Raw genomic sequence first — 26,634 nt, 5'->3', positions numbered from 1 at the left:
GGGCTCTAGTACAGTAACCACTGCATTGTTCGAAGGTTCTGACCACCAGTCAGCCGCGGGCGGTACCTGTACCGAAGTACCAGGGCCCCGCTCCTCCTTCTTACCTGCGACAGCGGCTGAAGCTCATCCAGCGTCAGCCCCACGAACTCCCGGTGGGCCTCTGCAAAGCCGCGCATGCAGCTGACGAACAGGTCCTCGGCACTGCGGTGAAACTTCGGCATCTCGTCCAGCAGCTGGGCGTTGAGGGCCTCGTAGTTGTTCTTGGCGGCCTGCAGCTCGTCGAGCGCCCGCTTGTCCTTCAGCCGCTCGGCCCTCTCCTTGCAGGTGTGGTAGTCCAGCAGCTTGTCGAAGCGCTTGACGATGAGCTTGTGGGGCCCGGCACACATGCCCAGCAGCTGGTTGAGCGGGGCGATGACTAAGGTCTCCGTCCGCTCTTTCTGTCAGTAGGGGTGGGAGAAAATCTCAGTTGCGTGTTCAAATCCTTCCCTGTCCTCCTCCCTCCCCTATTGGGACGTGAATTGGCTAGGATAGACTGGCGAGTGATACTTAAAGGGTTGTCGGTGGAAAGGCAATGGCAGACATTTAAAGATCACATGGATGAACATCAATAATTGTACATCCCTGTCTGGCATAAAAATAAAAAGGGGAAGGTGACTCAACCGTGGCTAACAAGGGAAATTAGGGATAGTGTTAAATCCAAAGACGAGGCATATAAATTGGTCAGAAAAAGCAGCAAACCTGAGGATTGGGAGAATCCAGCAGAGGAGCACAAAGGGTTTAATTAGGAGGGGGGAAAATAGAGTATGAGTGTAAGCTTGCAGGGAACATAAAAACTGACTGTAAAAGCTTCGATAGATATGTGAAGAGAAAAACATTAGTGAAGACAAACGTAGGTTCCTTGCAGTCAGAATCAGTTGAATTTATAATGGGGAACAAAGAAATGGCAGACCAATTGAACAAATTCTTTGGTTCTGTCGTCACGAAGGAAGACACAAATAACCTTCCGGAAATACTAGGGGACCGAGGGTCTAGCAAGAAGGAGGAACTAAAGGAAATCCTTATTAGTCAGGAAATGGTGTTAGGGAAATTGATGGGATTGAAGGCCGATAAATCCCCAAAACCTGATAGTCTGCATCCCAGGGTACTTAAGGAAAGGGCCCTAGAAATAGTGGATGCATTGGTGGTCATTTTCCAACATTCTATAGACTCTGGATCAGTTCCTATGGATTGGAGGGTAGCTAATGTAACACCACTTTTTAAAAAAAGGAGGGAGAGAAAAAACAGGGAATTATAGACCGATTAGCCTGACATCAGTAGTGGGGAAAATGTTGGAATCAATTATTAAGGATGTAATAGCAGCGCATTTGGAAATCAGTGACAGGATCGGTCCAAGTCATCATGGATTTATGAAAGGGAAATCGTGCTTGACAAATCTAGAATTTTTTGAGAATGTAACTAGTAGAGTGGATAAGGGAGAACCAGTAGATGTGGTGAATTTCGACTTTCAGAAGGCTTTTGACAAGGTCCCACACAAGAGATTAGCGTGCAAAATTAAAGCACATGGTATTGGGGGTAATGTATTGATGTGAATAGAGAACTGGTTGGCAGACAGGAAGCAAAGAGTAGGAATAAACAGGTCCTTTTCAGAACGGCAGGCAGTGACTAGTGGGGTACCGCAAGGTTCAGTGCCGGGACCCCAGCTATTTACAATATACACTAATGATTTAGATGAAGGAATTGAATGTAATATCTCCATGTTTGCAGATGACACTAAGCTGGATGGCAGTGTGAGCTGTGAGGAGGATGCTATGAGGCTGCAGGGTGACTTGGACAGGTTAGGTGAGTGGGCAAATGCACGGCAGATGCAATATAATGTAGATAAATGTGAGGTTATCCACTTGGGTGGCAAAAACAGGAAGGCAGATTATCTGAATGGTGACAGATTAGGAAAAGGGGAGGTGCAATGAGACCTGGGTGTCATGGTACATCAGTCATTGAAAGTTGGCATGCAGGTACAGCAGGCGGTGAAGGCGGCACATGGCATGTTGGCCTTCATAGCGAGAGGAATTGAGTGTAGGAGCAGAAGGGTCTTAGTGCAGTTGTACAGGCCACACCTTGAATATTGTGTAGAGTTTAGGTCTCCTAATCTGAGGAAGGACATTCTTGCTATTGAGGGAGTGCAGCGAAGTTTCACCAGACTGATTACCGGGATGGCAGGACTGACATATGAAGAAGGACTGGATCGACTAGGCTTATATTCACTGGAATGTAGATGAATGAGAGGGGATCTCATAGAAACATATAAAATTCTGATGGGATTGGACAGGTTAGATGCAGAAAGTATGTTCCTGATGTTGGGGAAGTCCAGAACCAGGGGTCACAGTCTAAGGATAAGGGGTAAGCCATCTAGGAACGAGATGAGGAGAAACTTCTTCACTCAGAGAATTGTGAACCTGTGGAATTTTCTACCACAGAAAGTTGTTGAGGCCAGTTCGTTAGATATATTCAAAAGGGAGTTAGATGTGGCCCTTACGGCGAAAGGGATCAAGGGGTATGGAGAGAAAGCAGGAATGGGGCACTCAAGTTGCATGATCAGCCAAGATATTGAATGGTGGAGCAGGCTTGAAGGGCCGAATGGCCTACTCCTGCACCTATTTTTTATGTTTCTATCTCTGTAACCCTCTCCAGCCCTACACCCCTCCCTATCTCTGTAACCTCCTCCAGCCCAACACACCTCCCTATCTCTGTAACCTCCTCCAGCCCCTACACCCTTCCCTATCTCTGTAACCTCCTTCAGCCCCTACACTCTTCCCTATCTCTGTAACCTCCTCCAGCCCCTACACCCCTCCCTATCTCTGCAAGTACATTACACCACCGTTCTACTGGAGATGCAGTGGAAAGATTTTGTTCTTATTTATTCTTATTATGTGGGTGGCACTGACAAGGCCGTGTTAATATTATCCCACACTGCGATATGTGTGCGCACTAGGTCCGTGCAGCACAGCTGATCTCTAATCGTCCAGGGTAATCCTTGCCACTGGACCAAGACCTAGCTCTGTCAAGCCTGTGTGGTGGCTGGTGTGCAACGGCCACCACACGTTAAAAAAATCCACGCACAGGCATCTTCCACCCTTCAGGATGTAGTTCGGGATCTGGAATATTAGGTCCCTCATTGAAACACCTGTGAACACATCCCTTTCTGGCGTGGAAGCAAGTCATCCTCGTTTCAAGGGACTGCCGAAGAAGAAGAATCTCCTCCAGCCCGACAACCCCCACCCACCCCCCCCTCCTCGAGATGTCTGTGCTCCTCTAATTCTGCCCTCTTAAACATCCCTGATTATAATCACTCAACCACTGGTGGCCGTGCCTTCTGTTGCCTGGGCCCCAAGCTCTGGAACTCCCTGCCTAAACCTCTCCGCCTCTCGTTCCTCCTTTAAGATGTTCCTCAAAACCTAGCTCTTTGACCAACCTGCCCCGATTTCTCCTTGTGTGGCTCGGCCTCAATTATTGTTTGATTACACTCCTGTGAAATGCCTTGGAGCGCTTTGCTACGTTAAAGGCGCTATATAAATGCAAGTTGTTGTTGTAGTGCCAATTTGAGTGCTCAGTTGGTAAATGTCTCACCTGACGTATTAAGTGAGCCAGAAAGATCGAGAGAACCAACTCTGACCAAGCCTGCGCTAATTTCTACTTATGCGGCTCGATTTCAAATTTTTCATCTCATAACACTCCTGTGAGGCGCTTGGGACGTTTCACTACGTTAAAAGCGCTATATAAATACAAGTTGTTGTTGTTGTTGTCTCGGGACAGGTCCTCAGTCTGCGCTGATCCCTCGGGAATGGGACAGGAATTGGCCGTGACTGCCCCGAGCCAGGGGGAGGCCAAGCTTCTTGTCCCCTGTACTTGCTCCATGGCAATCGCTGAGGCAGAGGGAGAAGGGAGGGCGGGGGAAGGGGGGGGCGGGGAAGGAGTGGGAGTAGAAAAGGTAAAAAAGCAATAGTGGAAGGCCGAGTAAACAAAGGCAAGAAACAAAAAGGGCCACACTACATCATAATTCTAAAAGGACAAAGGGTGTTAAAAAAACAAGCCTGAAGGCTTTGTGTCTTAATGCAAGGAGTATCCGTAATAAGGTGGATTAATTAACTGTGCAAATAGATGTTAACAGATATGATGTGATTGGGATTACAGAGACGTGGCTCCAGGATGATCAGGGCTGGGAACTCAACATCCAGGGGTATTCAACATTCAGGAAGGATAAAATAAAAGGAAAAGGAGGTGGGGTAGCATTGCTGGTTATAGAGGAGATTAATGCAATAGTTAGGAAGGACATTAGCTTGGATAATGTGGAATCTATATGGGTAGAGCTGCAGAACACCAAAGGGCAAAAAACGTTAGTGGGAGTTGTGTACAGACCTCCAAACAGTAGTAGTGATGTTGGGGAGGGCATCAAACAGGAAATTAGGGGTGCATGCAATAAAGGTGCAGCAGTTATCATGGGTGACTTTAATATGCATATAGATTGGGCTAGCCAAACTGGAAGCAATACGGTGGAGGAGGATTTCCTGGAGTGCATAAGGGATGGTTTTCTAGACCAATATGTCGAGGAACCAACTAGGGGGGAGGCCATCTTAGACTGGGTGTTGTGTAATGAGAGAGGATTAATTAGCAATCTCATTGTGCGAGGCCCCTTGGGGAAGAGTGACCATAATATGGTGGAATTCTGCATTAGGATGGAGAATGAAACAGTTAATTCAGAGACCATGGTCCAGAACTTAAAGAAGGATAACTTTGAAGATATGAGGCGTGAATTGGCTAGGATAGATTGGTGAATGATACTTAAGAAGTTGACTGTGGATGGGCAATAGCAGACATTTAGAGACCGCATGGATGAACTACAACAATTGTACATCCCTGTCTGGCGTAAAAATAAAAAAGATAAGGTGGCTCAACCTTGGCTATCAAGGGAAATCAGGGATAGTATTAAAGCCAAGGAGGTGGCATATAAATTGGCCAGAAATAGCAATGAACCCGGGAACTGGGAGAAATTTAGAACTCAGCAGAGGAGGACAAAAGGTTTGATTAGGGCAGGGAAAATAGAGTATGAGAGGAAGCTTGCAGGGAACATTAAGACAGACTGCAAAAGCTTCGATAGATATGTAAAGAGAAAAAGGTTAGTAAAGACAAACGTAGGTCCCCTGCAGTCAGAATCAGGGGAAGTCATAACAGGGAACAAAGAAATGGCAGACCATTTGAACAAGTACTTTGGTTCGATATTCACTAAGGAGGACACAAACAACCTTCCGTGTATAAAAGGGGTCAGAGGGTCTAGTAAGGAGGAGGAACTGAAGGAAATCCTTAATAGTCGGGAAATTGTGTTGGGGAAATTGATGGGATTGAAGGCCGATAAATCCCCAGGGCCTGATGGACTGCATCCCAGAGTACTTAAGGAGGTGGCCTTGGAAATAGTGGATGCATTGACAGTCATTTTCCAACATTCCATTGACTCTGGATCAGTTCCTATGGAGTGGAGGGTAGCCAGTGTAACACCACTTTTCAAAAAAGGAGTGAGAGAGAAAACAGGGAATTATAGACCGGTCAGCCTGACATCGGTAGTGGGTAAAATGATGGAATCAATTATTAAGGATGTCATAGCAGCGCATTTGGAAAGAGGTGACATGATAGGTCCAAGTCAGCATGGATTTGTGAAAGGGAAATCATGCTTGACAAATCTTCTGGAATTTTTTTGAGGATGTTTCCAGTAGAGTGGACAAGGGAGAACCAGTTGATGTGGTGTATTTGGACTTTCAGAAGGCTTTCGACAAGGTTCCACACAAGAGATTAATGTGCAAAGTTAAAGCACATGGGATTGGGGGTAGTGTGCTGATGTGGATTGAGAACTGGTTGTCAGACATAAAGCAAAAAGAGTAGGAGTAAATGGGTACTTTTCAGAACGGCAGGCAGAGACTAGTGGGGTACCGCAAGGGTTCTGTGCTGGGGCCCCAGTTGTTTACACTGTACATTAATGATTTAGACGAGGGGATTAAATGTAGTATCTCCAAATTTGCAGATGACACTAAGTTGGGTGGCAGTGTGAGCTGCAAAGAGGATGCTATGAGGCTGCAGAGTGACTTGGATAGGTTAGGTGAGTGGGCAAATGCATGGCAGATGAAGTATGTGGATAAACGTGAGGTTATCCACTTTGGTGGTAAAAACAGAGAGACAGACTATCATCTGAATAGTGACAGATTAGGAAAAGGGGAGGTGCAATGAGACCTGGGTGTCATGGTACATCAGTCATTAAAGGTTGGCATGCAGGTGCAGCAGGCGGTTAAGAAAGCAAATGGCATGTTGGCCTTCATAGCGAGGGGATTTGAGTACATGGGCAGGGAGCTGTTGCTACAGTTGTATAGGGCTTTGGTGAGGCCACATCTGGAGTACTGTGTACAGTTTTGGCCTCCTAACTTGAGGAAGTACATTCTTGCTATTGAGGGAGTGCAGCGAAGTTTCACCTGACTGATTCCCGGGATGGCGGGACTGATATATCAAGAAAGACTGGATCAACTGGGCTTGTATTCACTGGAGTTCAGAAGAATGAGAAGGGATCGCATAGAAATGTTTAAAATTCTGACGGGTTTAAGACAGGTTAGATGCAGGAAGAATGTTCCCAATGTTGGGGCAGTCCAGAACCAGGGGTCACAGTCTAAGGATAAGGGGTAAGCCATTTAGGATCGAGATGAGGAGAAACTTCTTCACCCAGAGAGTGGTGAACCTGTGGAATTCTCTGCCACAGAAAGTTGTTGAAGCCAATTCACTAAATATATTCAAAAAGGAGTTAGATGTAGTCCTTACTACTAGGGGGATCAAGGGGTATGGCGAGAAAGCAGGAATGGGGTACTGAAGTTGCATGTTCAGCCATGAACTCATTGAATGGCGGAGCAGGCTCGAAGGGCCAAATGGCCTACTCCTGCACTTATTTTCTATATTTCTATGTTTCTATGAGGTGGGGAAGGAGTGGGAGGAGAGGGGGAGGGGTTGTATCAGCATGGACGGATTGCAGTAAATTCGTTAATTGCTCGGTGAGTTGGGTGGGGCCTGTTACAGATGATATTAAGGGCCGGCTCGCCGACAGACATGTTACTGCCGCAAGCTCTCGCGATTCACACTTACAAAGTCGGTGAAGAGACGGTCACTGATGAGTCGGTGCGCCAGCTGGAAACTGTCCAGATCGGAGTTGTTCTTCTCCCCATACATGTCCAGGATGCTCATGGCCACCAGCACCTTCACCGACGCTGATTCCTGGATCGGGAGAGAGACACGGTCGGTCAGCTCACAGTTCTACCCGGGATTCATGTATTACACACCTTCGGTGACCCCGGGAATTCCGAGTGACCCCGGGAACCCGCAGTGACCCCGGGAATTCCGAGTGACCTCGGGAATTCTGAGTGACCCCGGGATCATACAGTGTCAGTCCAGGCGCCTGCCTTAGTCCTTCCCTCCCTCCCCCCCGTTCCCCGAGGGACTGACTCTCGTCGGGTGTCCGTCCCCAGGCACCAGCCGCCCCACCCCGCTGTGCTGCGCCCCGACTGGACCCTCTTCACGCGTCAGCCCCAGATGCCGTGTGTCCGGCTCAGGCTGGTCGACTGTGGGAGTCACTGCTGAACCTAATCCCGTCCGTCCCCCAAACTCCTCCCCAGTCAACCCCTGTCCGTCCCCCAAACTCCTCCCCAGTCAACCTCCGTCCGTCCCCCAAATTCCTCCCCAGTCAACCTCCGTCCGTCCCCCAAACTCCTCCCCAGTCAACCTCCGTCCGTCCCCCAAACTCCTCCTGTCAGTTGTCATCCACTCACCCACAGGCACTTCTAAGGAGAGCATCATTGGCGAATTACAATCCCCAGTGATACCTTTAGACACGGCTGCATGCACACATACACACACACAAGATGGCTCCGAACAGATCGGTGATCACATGACCTTGCCACATGACCTTTTATTGTTATTAGTTCAGTAGTCCACTCATTGGAGCTCGATTACCTCCCCCCCCGCCCCCCAATCCCCACCCTCAGCCCATGGAACTGAGGCCATCTGTGCCCCCAGCTGCTGAGCGGGCTGACTGGGCCCAGTTCCGTGGTTGCGGGGAGAAGGGAGGTGGAGGGGGGTGGAATGGTGGGTGACAGTCACTCACCCGCACATGCTGCAGATACAGAGACAGATCGCGGATGAAGGATTTAATTTGCCGCTCCTGGATTCGAAACCTCCTTTCCGCCTCCTCAAACGCTTCGTCCTTGATCTGAAAGACAAGAGATTCTTCAATCGCGGACCCGAGGGAGAGCAAGTGAAGCATTTTCTAAAGGACGAGAGAATGGAGTCTGTAGAGGCGAAGAAAGATTTTGGATATTTGAGCACACAAATCATTTAAAAGATTCTGTCATCGAAACAGCCAATGGGATGTTGGCCGTTATCTCGAGGGGGCCGGAACACAAAGGGGAGAGAGTGATGCTACCGCCCAGGGGTAACTGCGTTCAGTTGTAGGCCCCGCACCTCTGGAAGGATACATTGGTCTCGGAGGATGTAATGTATGCATCCGAGAGTATGCTCACAGGTTGGTAGAGCAGTTGTTGAAACCTGGGGGGCGTCAGGACCACCATGCGGGGGCTGCCTGTCTGTTACCAGGAATTCATCAGGGTCTGAAACAGAGTCGCCACCAAGCGCAGCTCTCCGCCTCTGGAGTGGCGGCTGTCCTTCAGGAACCGCTGCTCAGGAATCCGTACCTCCACGACCGCGGTTTTAGGTGGCAGGCAGACGAGAGGGCTGTGGCTGGCGAGGTGACCAGGGTCAGGGGCCTGCTCGATGGCGGAGGAAGGAGTGGGCTGGATGGCGCCAGATGTGCTGGCATGGCACCTATCCTGGGTCGAGTCGCTAAAAACAGCACTGGGCCCTGACTCCGTTAGGTGTGTCGAGGAGGCTCAAGCAAGTGGGGAGATCCCGTCCGAACTGACCCCCATCCGGACGGAATTCCTCATCGGCGCCAAGCCCCGAAATCTCCCTCGGGAGCCGGCGCCTCACAACTTGAGCCTCCTCCGGGAAACCACCTCCGTGCCTTTCAGTTCTGCGCAGAGCGGATTCCTGTACGGGCTGCTCCTGCTCACTCTCCACGTTGCCATCCTCGTCTGCCATCCGGATATGCCATGGCGCACCATCTTGCCGTCCGGAGGAGGCAGGGGTCCCCAATGGAGTGCTCTCTACGCGGGAGTCCTCCCACTATTTATTGGTACTTGGCCTGAAGGGTGTTGCACAGAACAGTCCCGTGCAATCAGTTTTTAAGTCGGTTCAAGGGCTCCCGGGCTGCCTGCAATTTCTGCGATCTGGAGCAGTCCGTGCTCCACGTGTATTTTGAATGTTTGAGGTTGCAGCCCCTCTTCCAATATTTGAAGGGGCTGCTCCTCAAATTCTGGTTGCACTTCAGTTCCACGCTCCTCTCTTTGGGCATCCTGTGCGGAGGGGAGCGGGCAGGCTGGAAGGCCTCTTCGTAGGACTGCTCCTGGGCACGGCGTCGAGGGGGTCGTTCAGCCCGACTGCCTGCCTCTCTTCCGCGGTGTCCCTGGAGATGGAACACGCGGTGTTCACCAGTACTCTCGCGGCCTTCCGCGAGGTGAGCGCCGGAGGGACTGGAGTGCATCATCACCCCTGGCAACCAAATTTTAATTTGACCATATAACAAAAAGTTTTATTTGTTAATTTGTCGGTTCTAGTGCCCCTTTAATAAGGGGGTACTTGATTCATAGGTTCAACAAAATAGTTGTGGAGCTGTTGAGTCGGGAGTGGCTTAGCCAGTCACGTGATATTTACAAGACTCAATAAAACCCCAGCCAGTTGAGTTTGGGGGATCCACGATGAGCCTAGTGGATGAACCGGTAATATGTAGGGTGATTGTAGGCGTATAGTCTACTTTTACCAGCGTAACATTTTTAAAACATAAAAATTAAATTTAAACACTCATTTTTATATTAAAAAACCTGTCCATTATGGCATGTTTATTTTAAACAGTATTAAAACACAATAAAAAAATTCCAAAAATGCATTCAAAAGAACTTTTTTAGTCAGTATGTAGCAAGCCCAACACGAGAGGGGGCTGTCTTGAATTTAGTTTTGGGGAATAAAGCTGAGCAGGTATTAGTGGGCAAGCAGTTGGGTGCCAGTGACTAGAATTCAGTCAGATTCAAGTTGGTTATGGACATGGACAAGAATAGGCCTGGAATAAAAGTTCCGAATTGGGGAAAAGCTAATTTTGCCAAGTTAAGGAGTGATTTGGCCACAGTGGACTGGAAACAGTTACTTGTGGGTAAATCAGTGTTGGAACAGTGGGGGCATCCGGAAGGCTCAGGCCAAACATGTGCCCTTAAAGAAAAAGGCTGGGAAAAATAATTCTAGAGCCCCCTGGATATCTAGGGACTTACAGGGGAGGATCAACAAAAAAAGGGACGCTTATATCATATACCAATGGCTAAATACTTTAGAATCTTTAGAGGGATATAGAAAGTTAAGAGGCAAAATTAAAAAGGATATTAGGAATGCTAAGAGAGAGTAGGAGAAATTCTTGGCCAGTAAAATTAAGGAAAACCCTAAGATGTTCTATAAATATATTGAGTAAGAGGGTAAATAAAGAAAGGTAGGGCCTATTAGAGACCAAGAGGGTAATCTTTGTGTGGAGGCGGAAGATGTTGGTAGGGTTCTTCACGAATACTTTGCATCTGTTTTCACAAAGAAAAGGGGCAATGCAGATACTGCAATCGAGGAGTAGTGTGATATTTTGGGTGAAATAAATATAGTGAGAGAGGAGGTGTTAAGTATTTTCAAAGCTGCTAAACCCCTTAAGTCCCCAGATCCGGATAAAATGTATCCCAGGCTGTGGAGCAAAGTAAAAGAGGAAATAGCAGAGGCCTTGACCATCATTTTCCAGTCCTCTTTGGATTTGGGCATTGTTATGTACGCAACACCTTGTAGCCAGCATTCTACCGCAACCAGAGGGCGCATCTGTTGGAGTCCCAAGGGATCCCAGCATCCCTCAGGAGCACTATATATAAGCAGGCCTCCCATGCTGTGCCGGAACTCTGGAGTCAGAATAAAGAGACTAAGGTCACACTTACTGAAGTCTACAGTACTCAGTCACATTGCTTCATTTGAGACATAACAACTGGCGATGAGTAATAGATAATGAACCATCACGCGAAAATGCAGAGAACTGTTGGTATCCTGGAGAAATTCTCAGAAGGGGATGATTGGGAGGCCTTCGTGGAGCGACTTGACCAATACTTCGTGGCCAACGAGCTGGAAGGGAATGAGAACGCTGCCAAACAAAGGGCGATCCTCCTCACCGTCTGCGGGGCAACAACCTATGGCCTCATGAAGAATCTTCTTGCTCCAGTGAAACCAACAACCAAGTCGTATGAAGAACTGTGTACGCTGGTCCGGGAGCACCTAAATCCGAAGGAGAGCGTTCTGATCACAAGGCATTGATTTTACACATGTCAACAGTCTGAAGGCCAGGAAGTGGCGAGCTACATCGCCGAACTAAGGCGCCTTGCAGGACATTGCGAATTCGATGGATTCCTGGAGCAAATGCTAAGAGACTTTTTTGTGCTTGGTATTGCCATGAGGTTATCCTTCGCAAACTATTGACTGTTGAAACACCGAACTGAACAAAGCCATAATGATATCGCTGGTGGATATAAATGCCTGGGCTAACACCAACCAAATTTCGCAGCATAAAGATGCATCGGCAAGTACTGTACACAAAGTAACATCGTTTTCAGGCAGGAATGCATATGGCAGAACGTACACGCCTGCAGCTGCACGATCTCAGATGACTCAGAGTCCACCATCAAGTGTGATTGCGAGGCAATTAACACCTTGGCGCTGCGGAGGTGATCATCGAGCCCATCAATGCCGCTTCAAACACTATGCGTGAAAAAGCTGTGGAACAATGGGACACCTCCAGCGAATGTGCAGACGAGCTGCAAACCACCACGCTGCAGAGGAAGGCCGATCCATGGCAGATCAAACTGAACTAGAGACTCGAACCGAGGAGGCAGAAGTGTACGGGATACACACCTTCACCACAAAATGTCCACCGATCATGTTAAAAGTTGAACTGAACGGAATTCCAGTATCCATGGAACTGGACACGGGTGCGAGTCAGTCTATCATGAGCAAAAAGGCCTTCGAGAGGCTGTGGTGCAACAAGGCACAAAGGCCCAAGCTGAGAACTTACACTAAAGAGCTGATCCCTGGAATTGGCAGTGCAGCAGTAAAAGTCTCCTATGATGGAGCGGTGCATGAACTACCACTATGGATTGTGCCAGGAGATGGCCCCACACTGTTCGGCAGAAGCTGGCTGGGAAAAATCCGCTAGAACTGGGACGACATCTGAGCGCTTTCGTCCGTCTACGGTGCCTCATGTGCCCAGGTTTTGAGCAAGTTACCGTCGTTGTTTGAGCCAGGCATCGGAAATTTCTCTGGGACGAAGGTGCAGATCCGCTTGGTTCCCGGTACACGACCCATCCACCACAAAGCACATGCGGTGCCATACATGCTGCGAGAGAAAGTGGAGATAGAGCTGGACAGGCTACAACGAGAGGGCATCATCGTGCCGGTTGAGTTCAACGAGTGGGCCAGTCCGATTGTTCCGGTTCTCAAGGGCGATGACACGGTCAGAATTTATGGGGACAATAAAGTAACGATTAACCGTTTGTCACTGCAGGACCAGTACCCGCTACCCAAGGCAGACGACCTATTTGCAACGCTGGCAGGAGGGAAGACGTTCACCAAGTTGTATCTGGCCTCGGCCTACATGACGCAGGAGCTGGCTGAATCTTCGAAAGGCCTCACCTGCATCAACACGCACAAAGGTCTGTTTGGGATTCGATTGGCTGCGGCTATTTTTCAAAGGAAAATGGAGAGTCTGCTAAAGTCGGTTCCGTGCACCGTGGTTTTCCAGGACAACATATTGATCACAAGTCGGGACACCATCGAACACTTGCAGAACCTGGAAGAGGTTCTAAGTCGGCTGGATCATTTGGGACTCGGGTTGAAACGCTCAAAGTGTGTTTTCCTGGTGCCAGAGGTCGAGTACTTAAGGAGAAGAATCGCAGCAGACGGCATCAGACCCACCGACACAAGACGGAGGCCATCAAGAACACGCCGAGACCACAGAACTTCACGGAGCAGCAGTCATTCATGGGACTTCTCAATTTTTTAGTAATTTCCTACTTTGAGAGAACCTCTACATGTGTTGCTATGCAAGGGGTATGGGGGAAAATCACAAGAGACTGTTTTTGAGAAAGCCAGAAATCTATTATGTTCCAACAAACTGCTTTTTCTGCATGATCCATGTAAACATTTAGTGCTAGTTTGCGATGCGTCTTAGTACGGGGTCGGGTGTGTGTTACAACAAGCAAACGAATCAGGAACACTGTAACCGGTCGCTTAAGTGTCCAGGGGTTTGTCCAAGGCCGAAAAGGCCTGCAGCATGATTGAAAAAGAAGCACTGGCATGCGTTTACGGGGTGAAAAAAATGCACCAGTATTTGTTTGGTCTTAAGTTCGAGTTAGAAACTGACCATAAGCCGCTCATATTGCTATTCTCAGAGAGCAAAGGTATCAATATCAATGCCTCTGCTTGCATCCAAAGATGGGCGCTCACACTGTCTGCATATAACTATGTAATTTGCCACAGGCCAGGCACAGAGAACTGCGCTGATGCTCTCAGTCGGCTGCCATTGCCCACCACCGGGGTGGAAATGGCACAGCCTGCAGACTTGCTCTTGGTGATGGATGCGTTTGAAAACAAAAAGTCGCCCGTTACGGCCTGCCAGATCAGGACCTGGACCAGCCAGGATCCTTTACTGTCCCTTGTAAAAAAAAAAAGTGTCCTCCATGGGAGTTGGCCCAGCATCCCAGCGGAGATGCATGAAGAGATCAAGCCATTCCAGCGGCGCAAAGACGAAATGTCTATACAGGCGGACCATTTTTTGTGGGGTAATCGCGTGGTTTTGCCTAAGAAAGGCAAGGAAACGTTCATACGCGATCTACACAGTACCTACCCAGGCATAGTAATGATGAAAGCTATAGCCAGATCCCATGTGTGGTGGCCCAGCATCGACTCAGATTTGGAGTCTTGCGTGCGCCAATGCAACACTTGCTCTCAACTGAGCAATGCACCCAGGGAGGCACCGCAAAGTTTGTGGTCATGACCCTCCAAACCGTGGTCTAGGATCCATGTTGACTTCGCTGGCCTGTTTCTAGGCAAAATGGTTTTTGTTGTTGTGGATGCTTTTTCAAAATGGATTGAGTGTGTAATAATGTCTGTAAGCACGTCCACTGCCACCATCGAAAGCCTGTGAGCCATGTTTGCCACGCACGGCTTGCCTGATGTCCTTGTCAGTGACAATAGGCCATGCTTCACCAGCGCTGAATTCAAGGAATTCATGACCTGCAATGGGATCAAGCACGTCACATCTGCACCGTTCAACCCCGCATCTAACGGCCAGGCAGAATGGGTAGTCCAAACCATCAAGCAAAGCTTGAAACACATGTCGGAAGGCTCCCTGCAGACCCGCCTGTCCCGAGTCCTCAGCTACCGCATCAGACCCCACTCGCTCACCGGGGTTCTCCCAGCCGAGCTGTTCATGAAAAGGGCACTCAAAACAAGGCTCTCTCTAGTCCACCCTGATCTCCATGATCATGTCGAGGGCAGGCGGCATTAACAAAGCATGTACTAAGATCGCGCAAATTTGTCACGCGATATTGAAGTCAATGACCCTGTATTTGTACTCAACTATGGACATTGTCCCAAATGGCTTGCTGGCACTGTCGTAGCCAAAGAAGGGAGTAAGATGTTTGTGGTCAAACTCGCAAATGGACTAACTTGCAGAAGGCATTTGGGCCAAGCCAAACTGCGATTCACAGACAGCCACGAGCAACCTGAAGAGGACACCACCAACTTCGACGCTCTGAAACACACACAAGTGGCAACTGACATCACGGTTGACCACGAAGCTGAATTCATCATCCCCAGCAGCCCAGCAAGGCCAGCTGCGCAGCAACCCAGCGAAGGCCAAATCAACTCACTTGTACTTGTATTTGTACCGAGACGATCGACTAGGGAGCGGAAAGCCCTAGATCGTCTCACCCTGTAAATAAGTGTACACTTGACTTTTGGGGGGGGGGGGGAAGTGATGTTATCTATGCAACACCTTGTAACCAGCATTCTACTGCCACCAGAGGGCGCATCTGCTGGAGTCCGAAGGAATCCCAGCATCCCTTGGGAGCACTGCATATAAGCAGGCTTCCCATGCTGTGCCAGCATTCTGGAGTCAGAATAAAGAGACTAAGGTCTCACTTACTCAAGTCTACAGTACTCAGTCACATTGCTTCATTTGAGACATAACAGGCATGGTGCCAGGTGATTGGAGGACTGCCAATGTAGTATCCTTGTTTAAGAAGGCAAAAAGGGATAGGCCGAGTAATTACAGGCCTGTCAGCCTAACCTCAGTGGCGGGAAAATTATTGGAAAAAAATCCTGGACAGGATAAATCTGCATCTGGAAAGGCAAAGATTAATTAGGAACAGTCAGCACGGATTTGTTAAGGGAAGATCGTGTTTGACTAACCTGATTGAATTTTTTGAGATAACCAAGAGGGTCGATAAGGGTAGTGCGTACGATGTAGTATATATGGACTTTAGCAAGGCTTTTGGTAAGATCCCACATGGTGGACTGGTCATGAAGGTTAAAGCCCATGGGATACAGGGCAAAGTGGCAAGTTGAATCCAAAATTGGCTTGGAGGTAGGAAGCAAAGGGTAATGATTGATGGATGTTTTTGTGACTGGAAGGATGTTTCCAGTGGGGTTCCGCAGGGCTCAATACTGGGTCCCTTGCTTTCTGTGGCATATATCAATGATTTGGATTTGAATATAGGGAGTATGATTAAGAAGTTTGCAGATGACACTAAAATTGGCTGTGTGGAAGAGGAAAGTCATGGGCTGCAGGAGGATATCAATCTACTGGTCAGGTGGGCAGAGCAGGGGCAAATGGAATTTAATTCAGAGAAGTGTGAGGGCTAATAAAGAAAGGGTATACACATTAAGCGGTAGGGCCACTTAATAGTGTAGATGAATAAAGGGACCTTGGAGTGCTTGTCCACAGATCCCTGAAAGTAGCAGGCCAGGTGGATAAGGTGGTTAAGAAGGCATACGGAATGTGGCCGAGGCATCGAATATAAGAGCAGGGAGGTAATGTTTATATTGTATAATACTTTGGTTAGGCCACAGCTGGAGGACTGCGTGCAGTTCTGGTCACCGTGTTATAGGAAGGACATGAGAGGGTGCAGAGGAGATTTACTAGGATGCTGCCTGGAATGGAGAATCTTAGTTATGAGGACAGATTGGATAGGCTGGGTTTGTTCTTATTGGAACAGAGGAAGTGGAGAGGAGACCTCATTGAGGTGTACAAAATATTGAGCAGCCTGGACATAGTGGATAGTAAGGGCCTATTTCCAATGGTGGAGGGGTCTATTACGAGGAGGCATAGTTTTAAGGTGGTTGATGGAAGGTTCAGAGGGGTTTGAGTGGGGGAGCTTCTTTACGCAGAGGGGTTGTGGGGATCTGGAACTCGTTGCCTGGAAGAGTGGTGGATGCAGAAACCCTCACCACTTTTAAGAGATGGTTAGATGGGCACTTGAAGTGCAGTAACTTGCAGGGTTACGGACTTAGAGCTGGTAATTGGGATTAGACTCCTGGACTAGTTTCGATCGCCTGGATGGATGAGAGAGGAATTTTCCCAGATTTTTTTCTCCCTAAATTGGCCTGGGTTTTTAATCTGGTTTTTGCCTCTCCCAGGAGATCACATGGCTCCGGTCGGGGTGGAGTGTAGAATGTTTCAGTGTAAGGGTTGTCGCAGTTGTGTGAAGTAGATTGGTTGGGCTGGGTGCTCTTTGCCTTTCCGTCATTGTACATAGGTTTATATGTAACCTTTAGGGCTGCTGACCAAGGGCCCTGCGGCTCTTTGTCGGCTGGTGCGGACACGATGGGCCGGAATGGCCTCCTTCTGTAAATTTCTATGCTTCTATGATAGTAATGGGAGCTCGTACAAACCGAGCTCCCATTTTTGTCAATGAGAATACTGCACAGTGATTGGTGGTCCAGGCCCACGTGATAAGCTTCGAGAGCTGATCATAGGACGCAGGCCCCTGCAGTTCATTCCGTAGCTAAGCACTGTACTCCCACGGAAAACAAAGGAGACCATGGCTAATATCTTGAGAGGTACGTGGTGTATTTCATATTTACTATATTCTCTGTGGTGTCTTTGTGAAGTTTACATTTCCTATTGTAATCGGGCCAGGGGCTCAGGGGCAGCACGGGCCAGTCCACACTGCGATATGTGTGCACACCAGGTCCGTGCAGCAGAGCAGGTCTCCAGTCATCCTGGTTAACCCTTGCCACTGGACCAAGACCTAGTTCTGCCAAGCAACGGCCACCACACGTTAAAAAAATCCAGGTACAGACATCTTCCACCCTTCGACATGTAGTTCGGGATCCGGAATATTAGGTCCTTTATTGAAACACCTGTGAACTCATCCTTTTTTGGCGTGGAGGCAAGTCATCTTCGTTTCGAGCGACTGCCTATGATGATGATGACGTACGTGAAAGACCCCAGTGCACTGCGGAGCGAATCCAGGGCTCTGACTCCTACGGTTCTGCGGGACCACCAGGTACTTGGAGATTTTCTTCTGGTCGGAGGCGTTTGTACGTAGGAAGCCTCCGAGTGCAATTTCCCCCCCATTAAATAATTAACCTTGGATGGTGGAAGATCAGGTGGCTCCCCAGATCTCAGGGGCTCGTCCCTTACCTGTGGAGCGAATCCCGTGAGGTGCTTGAGGTGACTGCTAACCCGGTTGGATTTCTTTATGATGGAGTGCATGCTCAGTTTGGAGATCTTGTCCATCAGCGAGTCCTCGTCCCCTTTACGATACTTCAGAACTGCACAGAGACACACGAGTCCCAATCAACAACAACTAGCATTTATATAGCGCCTTTAACATAGTAACACAGCCTCAGCTACCACCACCAAGCTCATGGTCTACAGGGCTGTAGTAATACCCGCCCTCCTGTATGGCTCAGAGACATGGACCATGTACAGGAGACACCTCAAGTCGCTGGAAAGATACCACCAACGATGTCTCCGCAAGATCCTGCAAATCCCCTGGGAGGACAAACGCACCAACATTAGTGGCTTCGACCAGGCCAACATCACCAGCATTGCAGCACTGACCACACTTGATCAGCTCCGCTGGGCAGGCCACATTGTTCGCATGCCAGACACGAGGGTCCCAAAGCAAGCGTTCTACACGGAATTCCTTCACGGCAAACGAGCCAAAGGTGGGCAGAGGAAACATTTCAAGGACTCCCTAAAGCCTCCCTGATAAAGTGCAACATCCCCACCGACACCTGGGAGTCCCTGGCCCAAAGACCGCCCTAAGTGGAGGAAGTGCATCCGGGAGGGCGCTGAGCACCTCAATTCTCGTCGCCGAGAGCATGCAGAAAACAAGCGCAGGCAGCGGAAAGTGTGTGCGGCAAACCAGGCCCACCCTCCCCTCCCCTTCCCTCAACGACTATCTGTCCCACCTGTGACAGGGACTGTGGTTCTCGTATTGGACTGTTCAGCCACTTAAGGACTCATTTTTAGAGTGGAAGCAAGTCTTCCTCGATTCCGAGGGACTGCCTATAGGATGACGATGATGACGGGAGCGATTATCAAACAAAATTGGATACGGAGCCACATAAGGAGATATTCGGGACAGGTGACCAAAAGCTGAGCCAAAGAGGTAGGTTTAAAAGAACGTGTTAAAGGAAAAGAGAGAGGCGGAGAGGTTTAGAGAGGAAGTTCCGGAGCTTGGGGCCCAGGCAGCTGAAGGCACGGCCACCGATGGTGGAGTGATTAAAATCGGGGATGTGCAAGAGGCCAGAATTGGAGGAGCGCCGAGATCTCGGGGAGAGGGGACTGTAGAGCTGGTTGAATAACCTGAGTTAGCGTCCTCGACCAGGCCAACATCCCCAGCATCGAAGCACTGACACATGATCAGCTCCGCTGGGCAGGCCACATTGTTCGCATACCAGTCTCAGCGCCCAGTCCCACACGTGAGAGAGAGCTACCATGAACAGAATTTTCAATGAATTAGTTCTCGGGATGTGGGCATCGGTGGCAAGACCGGCATTTATTGCCCATCCCCTTGTTGCCCCAAGAAGGTGCTGGTGAGCTGCCTTCTTGAACCGCTGGTAGCGGGTTTAGTACAACTGAGTGTTTCATTGGGCCACTTCAGAGGGCAGGTAAAACTGGAGTCACCTATAGGCCCAGACCGGGTAAGGACGACAGGTTTCCTTCCCTAAAGGGACATTAGTGAACCAGTTGGGGTTTTTTTTAACCCTAATCCGACTGCCTCATGGTCACTGTAATGTATTCACCTGTGAGTATGCTCACAGGTTGTAGAGCTGTTGCCCACCTTCCGCAACCTTTCGCGAGAGGTGGGCGCCGGAGGGAGGAGTGTATCATCACCCCCGACAACCAAATTTTAATTTGAACCATGTCTAAAGTTTAATTTGACTAAGTTTTTCAGTTTTAGAGCCCCTGCTCTCCCCCCCCCCCACCCCCCCACCTCTTTTAGTCAGGGGGCACTTGTATAATTTGTGTTTTTGGTGCCCTCAAAAAAACCCAAAAAAAACAAGGGGGCACTTGGAAAAGTTTTTGGAGTGTGACCCACCCACTTTAATCAGGTGGCACTTGATTATGGTGTCTGCAAAAATAGAGCTGTTGAGTTGGGAGTGGCTTAGCCAGTCACGTGATGTTCACAAAACTCAATAAAACCCCAGCCAGTTGGGTTCGGGGGATCCACGATGAGGCAGGTGGTTGTGAGCCCGGTGGATGAACTGGTAATGTATAGTGTGATTGTTAAACCTTTGCCAATAAACCAACCAGTTATTAATAGCAATGTGTTGCTATGAATTCTTAAGCAAAGAACCCATGAAGCAAATGCATTACAGTCACTTTTACTGATGACCAGCTTTTTGTTAATTTCCAGACAAACTGAATTCAATCTGCCAAATCCTTGGATTCTGGAGAGGTCCCAGCGGATTGGAAAGCCACAAATGTAACGCCCCTATTTAAGAAAAGGAAGTAGACAGAAAGCAGGAAACTATAGACCAGTTAGCCTAACATCTGTCATGGAAAAGTGCTGGAGTCCATTATTAAGGAAGTAGTAGTAGGACATTTAGAAAATCATAATAGTCAAGCAGAGTCAGCATAATTTTATGAAAGGGAAATCATATTTGACAAATTTGCTGGAGTTCTTTGAGGATGTAACAAGCAAGGTGGATAAGGGGAAACCAGTGGATGTGGTGCATTTGGATTTCCAGAAGGCATTCAATAAGGTGCCACATAAAAGGTTACTGCACAAGAGCTCACGGAGTAGGGGTAATATATTAGCATGGATAGAGGATTGGCTTACACAGAAACCAGAGAGTCGGGATGAATGGGTCCTTTTCCAGTTGGCAAACAGTGACTAGTGGGGTGCCGCAGGGATTGGTGCTGGGTCCTCAACTATTTACAATCTATATTAATTACTTGGATGAAGGGACTAAGTGTAATGTAGCCAAGACGATACAAATTCTCCAACTGGTAGGATTTCAATGTCCGTTGTATGGATGACGAGCCCAGTAATATTAACCCCCAACACCAGGGAGTCCCAGCGAGGGGGCAGTAAAGGAGGAGAGAGAGAGGGGGATGGGTGGTGTTATGTATGTAAACCTGTAATTACCATGTCTAACCACCGGAGGGCTTATCCCTTGGAGTCCCAAGGGATCCCACAATCCCTTGGGAGCACCTTTATAAAAGGCCTCACAGGCTGGAAAGGACTCTGAGATCTGCAATAAAGGACTACGGTCACACTTGCTTTGAGCTTGCAGTATCTAGTCTGACTCTTTATCCAAGACTTAACAACTGGTGACGAGATACAGATAACGAACCCCAATGCAACAATGCAGAGAACTGTGGGCATCCTGGAGAAATTTCCAGAGGGAGATGATTGGGAAACCTTCGTGGAGCGACTTGCCCAATACTTCGTGGCCAACGAGCTGGAAGGAGAAGCAAACGTTGCCAAACAAAGGGCGAACCTCCTCACCGTTTGCGGGGCATCAACGTCTGGCCTCATGAAAAACCTGCTTACTCCAGCAAAACCCACAGACAAGTCGTACGATGAGTTGTGCACACTGGTCCGGGAGCATGTAAACCCGAAGGAAAGCGATCTGTTGGCGAGGTATCGGTTCTGCATGTACAAGAGGTCTGAAGGCCAGGAAGTGGCGAGCTACGTCGCTGAGTTAAGGCACCTTGCAGTACATTGCGACTTTGAAGGACACTTGGAGCGCATGCTCAGGGACTTCTTTGTACTTGGCATTGACCATGAAGTAATACTTCGCAAACTTTTGACCGTAGAGACCCCAACCTTGAGTAAAGCCATAGCGATAGCCCAGGCGTTTATCTCCACCAGTGACAATACCAAACAAATTTCCCAGCACACTAGTGCTGCTGCAAATACTGTGAACAAAGTAATGTTGTCTTTGAATCGAAAAGTACATGGCAGGACTTACACGCCTGTAGCTGCATGTCCGCAGATGACTCAGAGTCCGCCATCAAGGGTGGTGAATACAAAGCAATTAACACCTTGTTGGCGCTGCGGGGGTGATCATCGATTCCATTCATGCCGCTTCAAAGGATACGTTTGCAAGGGCTGTGGAACAATGGGACACCTCCCAACGCATGTGCAGGTGAGCTGCAAACCCTGCTAATCCTGCAAACCACTATGTTGCAGAGGAGGACAGATCCACGGTGGATCACGAAGAACCAGAGCCTCAGACTGAGGAGGCAGAGGTATATGGGGCGCACACATTTACCACAAAGTGTCCCCCGATAATGCTGAAGGTTGAATTAAATGGACTCCTGGTGTCCATTGAGCTGGACACGGGAGCGAGCCAGTCCGTAATGAGTAAAAAGACTTTTGATAAGTTGTGGTGCAACAAGGCTTCAAGGCCAGTCCTGACTCCCATTCGTACCAAACTTAGAACGTACACAAAGGAGCTGATTCCCGTAATTGGCAGTGCTATCGTAAAGGTCTCCTACGATGGAAGGGTGCATGATTTACCGCTCTGGGTGGTACCGGGCGATGGCCCCACGCTGTTCAGCAGGAACTGACTGGGAAAGATACGCTGGAACTGGGACGACGTCTGAGCGCTTTCGTCCGTCAACGACACCTCATGTGCCCAGATCCTAAGCAACTTCCCCTCGCTGTTCGAACCAGGCAAGGAGCAAAAGTGCAGATCCATTTGATTCCGGGGGCGCGACCCATCCATCACAAGGCAAGAGGGGAACCTTACATGATGAGAGCGAGGGTGGAGATCGAGCTGGACAGGCTGCAACGAGAGGGCATCATTTCGGCGATCGAATTCAATGAGTGGGCCAGTCAGATTGTTCCAGTCCTCAAGGGAGACGGCACCGTCAGAATCTGTGGTGATTACAAAGTAACTATCAATCGTTTCTCGCTACAGGATCAATATCCGCTACCAAAGGCAGACGACCTATTTGTGACACTGGCGGGAGGGAAAATGTTCATGAAGCTGGATTTGACCTCGGCCTACATGACGCAGGAGCTGGAGGAATCTTCGAAAGGCCTCACCTGCATCAACACGCACAAAGGTCTTTTAGTTTATAACAGATGCCCGTTTGGGATGCGATCAGCCGCGGCGATATTCCAGAGGAACATGGAAAGCTTGCTGAAGTCAGTCCCGCGCACCGTGGTCTTCCAGGACGACATCTTAGTTACAGTTCGGGACACCGTCGAGCACCTGCAGAACCTGGAGGAGGTTTTTAGTCGACTTAATCGTGTGGGGCCCCGGTTAAAACGCTCGAAGTGTGTTTTCCTGACGCCGGAAGTGGAGTTCCTGGGGAGAAGAATCGCGGCGGACGGGATCAGGCCCACCGATTCGAAGACGGAGGCAATCAAGAACGTACCGAGACCACAGAACGTCATTTCTGGGACTCCTGAACTATTTTGGTAACTTCTTACCGGATCTTAGCACATTGTTAGAACCACTGCACTTTTTACTGCGTAAAGGAGATGAATGGGTATGGAGTAAAAGCCCAAAGAAAATGTCTTTGAGAAAGCTAGAAAGCTGTTGGGTTCAAACAAATTGCTTGTGTTGTACGATCCATGTAAACGTTTGGTACTAGCATGTGATGCGTCGTCGTTCAGGGTCGGGTGTGTATTGCAACAAGCTAATGAATTTGGGAAATTGCTAATGCATCCAGAAGTCTGTCTAAGACCGAGAAGGCCTACAGTATGATCGAAAAAGAAGCGTTAGCATGTGCTTACGGGGTAAAGAAAATGCATCAATATCTGTTCGGGCTCAAATTTGAATTGGAAACCGACCATAAGCTGCTTATATCCCTCTTTTCCAAAAATAAGGGGATAAATACGAATGCATCGACCTGTATCCAGAGATGGGCACTCACGTTGTCCGCATACAACTACGCCATCCGCCAAAGGCTAGGCACAGAAAACTGTGCCGATGCTCTCAGTAGGCTGCCATTGCCCACCACCGGGGTGGAGATGGCACAGCCTGCAGATCTAGTTATGGTAATGGAAGCATTTGAGAGTGAGCAATCACCTGTTACCGCCCGACAGATTAGAACCTGGATGAGCCAGGACCCCTTACTGTCCTTAGTAAAAAACTGTGCTCCACGGGAGTTGGTCTAGTGTCCCGTTAAGAGATTCAGGAAGAAATAAAGCCGTACCAACGGTGAAAAGATGAAATGTCTATACAGGCAGACTGTCTCCTGTGGGGTAATCGGGTAGTGGTGCCATGAAAGGGCAGGGACACTTTCATTAGTGATCTCCACAGTACCCACCCAGGCATTGTAATGATGAAAGCGATAGCTGGATCCCATGTGTGGTGGCCCGATATCGATGCAGACTTAGAGTCCTTTGTGTACAATACATGTTCCCAATTAAGTAATGCACCCAGGGAGGCGCCACTAAGTTTATGGTCTTGGCCCTCCAAACCGTGGTCTAGGGTTCATGTAGACTATGCAGCCCCATTCTTAGGAAAAATGTTTTTAGTGGTCGTAGATGCGTACTCCAAATGGATTGAATATGTGATAATGTCGGCAAGCACGTCCGCTGCCACCAATGAAAGCCTACGGGCCATGTTTGCCACGCACGGCCTGCCCGATGTTCTTGTAAGTGACAATGGGCCGTGCTTTACCAGTGCCGAGTTCAAGGAATTCATGACCCGCAATGGGGTCAAACATGTCACGTCTGCCCCGTTTAAACCAGCGTCAAACGGTCAGGCAGAACAAGCAGTTCAAACAGTCAAGCAGAGCTTGAAAAGGGTAACTGAAGGCTCACTGAAAACTCGCTTATCCTGAGTCCTGCTTAGTTACCGCACAAGACCCCACTCGCTCACCGGGGTCCCTCCCGCTGAACTGCTCATGAAAAGGGCACTTAAGACAAGGCTCTCGTTAGTCCACCCTGATCTACACGAGCAGGTAGAGAGCAGACGGCTTCAACAGAATACTTATCATGATAGCGCAAATGTGTCACGCGAAATTGAAATAAATTATCCTGTATTTGTGTTGAACTATGGACAAGGTCCCAAGTGGATTGCTGGCACTGTTTTGGCCAAAGAGGGGAGCAGGGTGTTTGTGGTCAAACTCGCAAATGGACTCACCTGCAGAAAACACTTGGACCAAACCAAACTCAGATTTACGGACTATCCAGAACAACCCACAATAGACTCTACCTTTATCGACCCTCCAACACACACACGTGGCAACCGACCCAGCGGCTGACCACGAAGCAGAACCCATCACCCCCAGCAGCCCAGCAAGGCTCACCACCCCCAGCCGTCCAGCAAGACCAACTGCGCAGCAGCCCAGCGAAGGTCCAACAAACGACTCACCAACACCAGCATTTGCATCGAGACGATCAACCAGGGAAAGGAAGGCCCCAGATCGACTCACATTGTAAACAGTTACACTATTGACTTTGGGGGGCAGAGGAGTGTTGTTATGTATGTAAACCTGTAATTACCATGTCTAACCACCAGAGGGCTTATCCCCTGGAGCCCCAAGGGATCCCACAATCCCTTGGGAGCACCTGTATATAAGGAGGCCTCACAGGCTGGAGAGGCACTCTGAGATCTGTAATAAAGGACTACGGTCACACTTACTTTGAGCTTGTATCTAGTCTGACTCTTTATCTAAGACTTAACAGGTGGGGTGTGGGGAAAAAGAGGAAACGTGCACAAAAAGAACAGCCCATCTCACCCAGGTCCTTCCGCCTCTTGTACTCGTTGATGTTAACGTTGAGATCCTTCACGGCAAGCACGGCCTCCCCCAGAGGTTTCTTGTCGCTGTGTGACTCTGGAGTGGTGTTCAGTAGCTCACTCAGCAGCAGTGGGTACCTCATGACCCGCTGCACCGGCTTAATGAGGAACGACCCCAAGTTGATGTAGTTCGTTTTGCCCCTGTTTTGCAAGAAAAAAATATATATTTTAAATTTTTTTTAAATTCTGGGTGTCGCACTTTAGGGTGGCTGCCAAGGCCTTGGAGAGGGTGCAGAGGGCGATTTTACTCGCATGATCCCAGAGATGAGGGACTGACTTTGGGTTACGTGGAGAGATTGGAGAAGCTGGGGTTGATCTCCTTGGAGCATACTGAGAGGAGATTTGAAGCAGGTGTTCAAAATCAGGAGGGGTTTTGATAGAGTGAATAAGGAAAAACTGTTTCCAGTGGCAGGAGGGTCGGTAACCAGAGGGCACAGATTTAAGATCATTGGCAAAGAACCAGAGGCAACTCGAGGAAACATTGCTTTATGTAGTTGTTACGATCTGGAACGCACTGCCTGAAAGGGCGGTGGAAGCAGATTCAAAAGGGGATTGGATAAATACTTGAAAAGGAGAAATTTGCAGGGCTGTGGGGAAAGAGCGGGGAGAGTGCAACTAATTGGATCACTCTTTCAAAGAGCTGGCACAGGCACGATGGGCCGAATGGCCCCCTTCTGTGCTGTATAAGTCTATCATTCAGCAAAGGCTTAGAAAGAGTATGGAATAAAATGCCATCAGAGTTCCCGTTACACATTCTTGTCCCTGATAATTTACTAGACTGCTCACTGAGCTGATTACACCAGGTGTGATGTAAGAAAGTGACGGGTCTGAGAGATATTTACGTACAGTGTACAGCACAAAAAATAGGGGGAGAGAGAATGGGGCACGTGAGTGGGAAGGGAAGGGGTCACTACGGGACACACAGGCAGATCCGGATCAGGTTATGTGTCGGCTCTCTGGCTTGGGAATGGTTTGTGGCCAATGGGGTCTCCGGGTATCCCTGCAGCCCGAAGATGATGGAAGGGTCGCCGATCTTCACTGGCTCAACCCGAGACTGGGCAGCAAGTCAAACATCAATGGTGCAGCACGAGCTATACTGTGTATCCAACCCGTGCTGTACCTGCCGTGGGAGTGTTTGATGGGACAGTG

The 26,634-nt window shown here is 48.9% G+C and overlaps 1 protein-coding gene across 2 annotated transcripts in view; it reads right to left on the bottom strand.

Moving 5' to 3' along the window:
• dnmbp (dynamin binding protein) overlaps positions 1-25,903 on the bottom strand; it is a 36,449-nt gene extending 10,546 nt beyond the window's left edge. For both annotated transcript variants that reach the window (XM_070876414.1, XM_070876415.1), the window contains exons 1-5: positions 25,427-25,903; positions 17,903-18,033; positions 8,183-8,287; positions 7,168-7,296; positions 105-437 (exon numbers count right to left, since the gene is read on the bottom strand). In XM_070876414.1, the coding sequence (XP_070732515.1) occupies positions 105-437; positions 7,168-7,296; positions 8,183-8,287; positions 17,903-18,033; positions 25,427-25,568 (840 nt within the window). In that variant the 5' untranslated portion in view covers positions 25,569-25,903. The remainder of the gene's footprint in view (positions 1-104; positions 438-7,167; positions 7,297-8,182; positions 8,288-17,902; positions 18,034-25,426) is intronic.
• Positions 25,904-26,634: the final 731 nt, after the last annotated feature.

The sequence above is a fragment of the Pristiophorus japonicus genome, chromosome 3 (assembly GCF_044704955.1).
Source record: "Pristiophorus japonicus isolate sPriJap1 chromosome 3, sPriJap1.hap1, whole genome shotgun sequence".
In the NCBI taxonomy this organism is placed as follows: domain Eukaryota; kingdom Metazoa; phylum Chordata; class Chondrichthyes; family Pristiophoridae; genus Pristiophorus; species Pristiophorus japonicus.
Note: the sequence above shows the minus strand (reverse complement) of the source record. Positions and strands in the feature narration are given on the sequence as shown.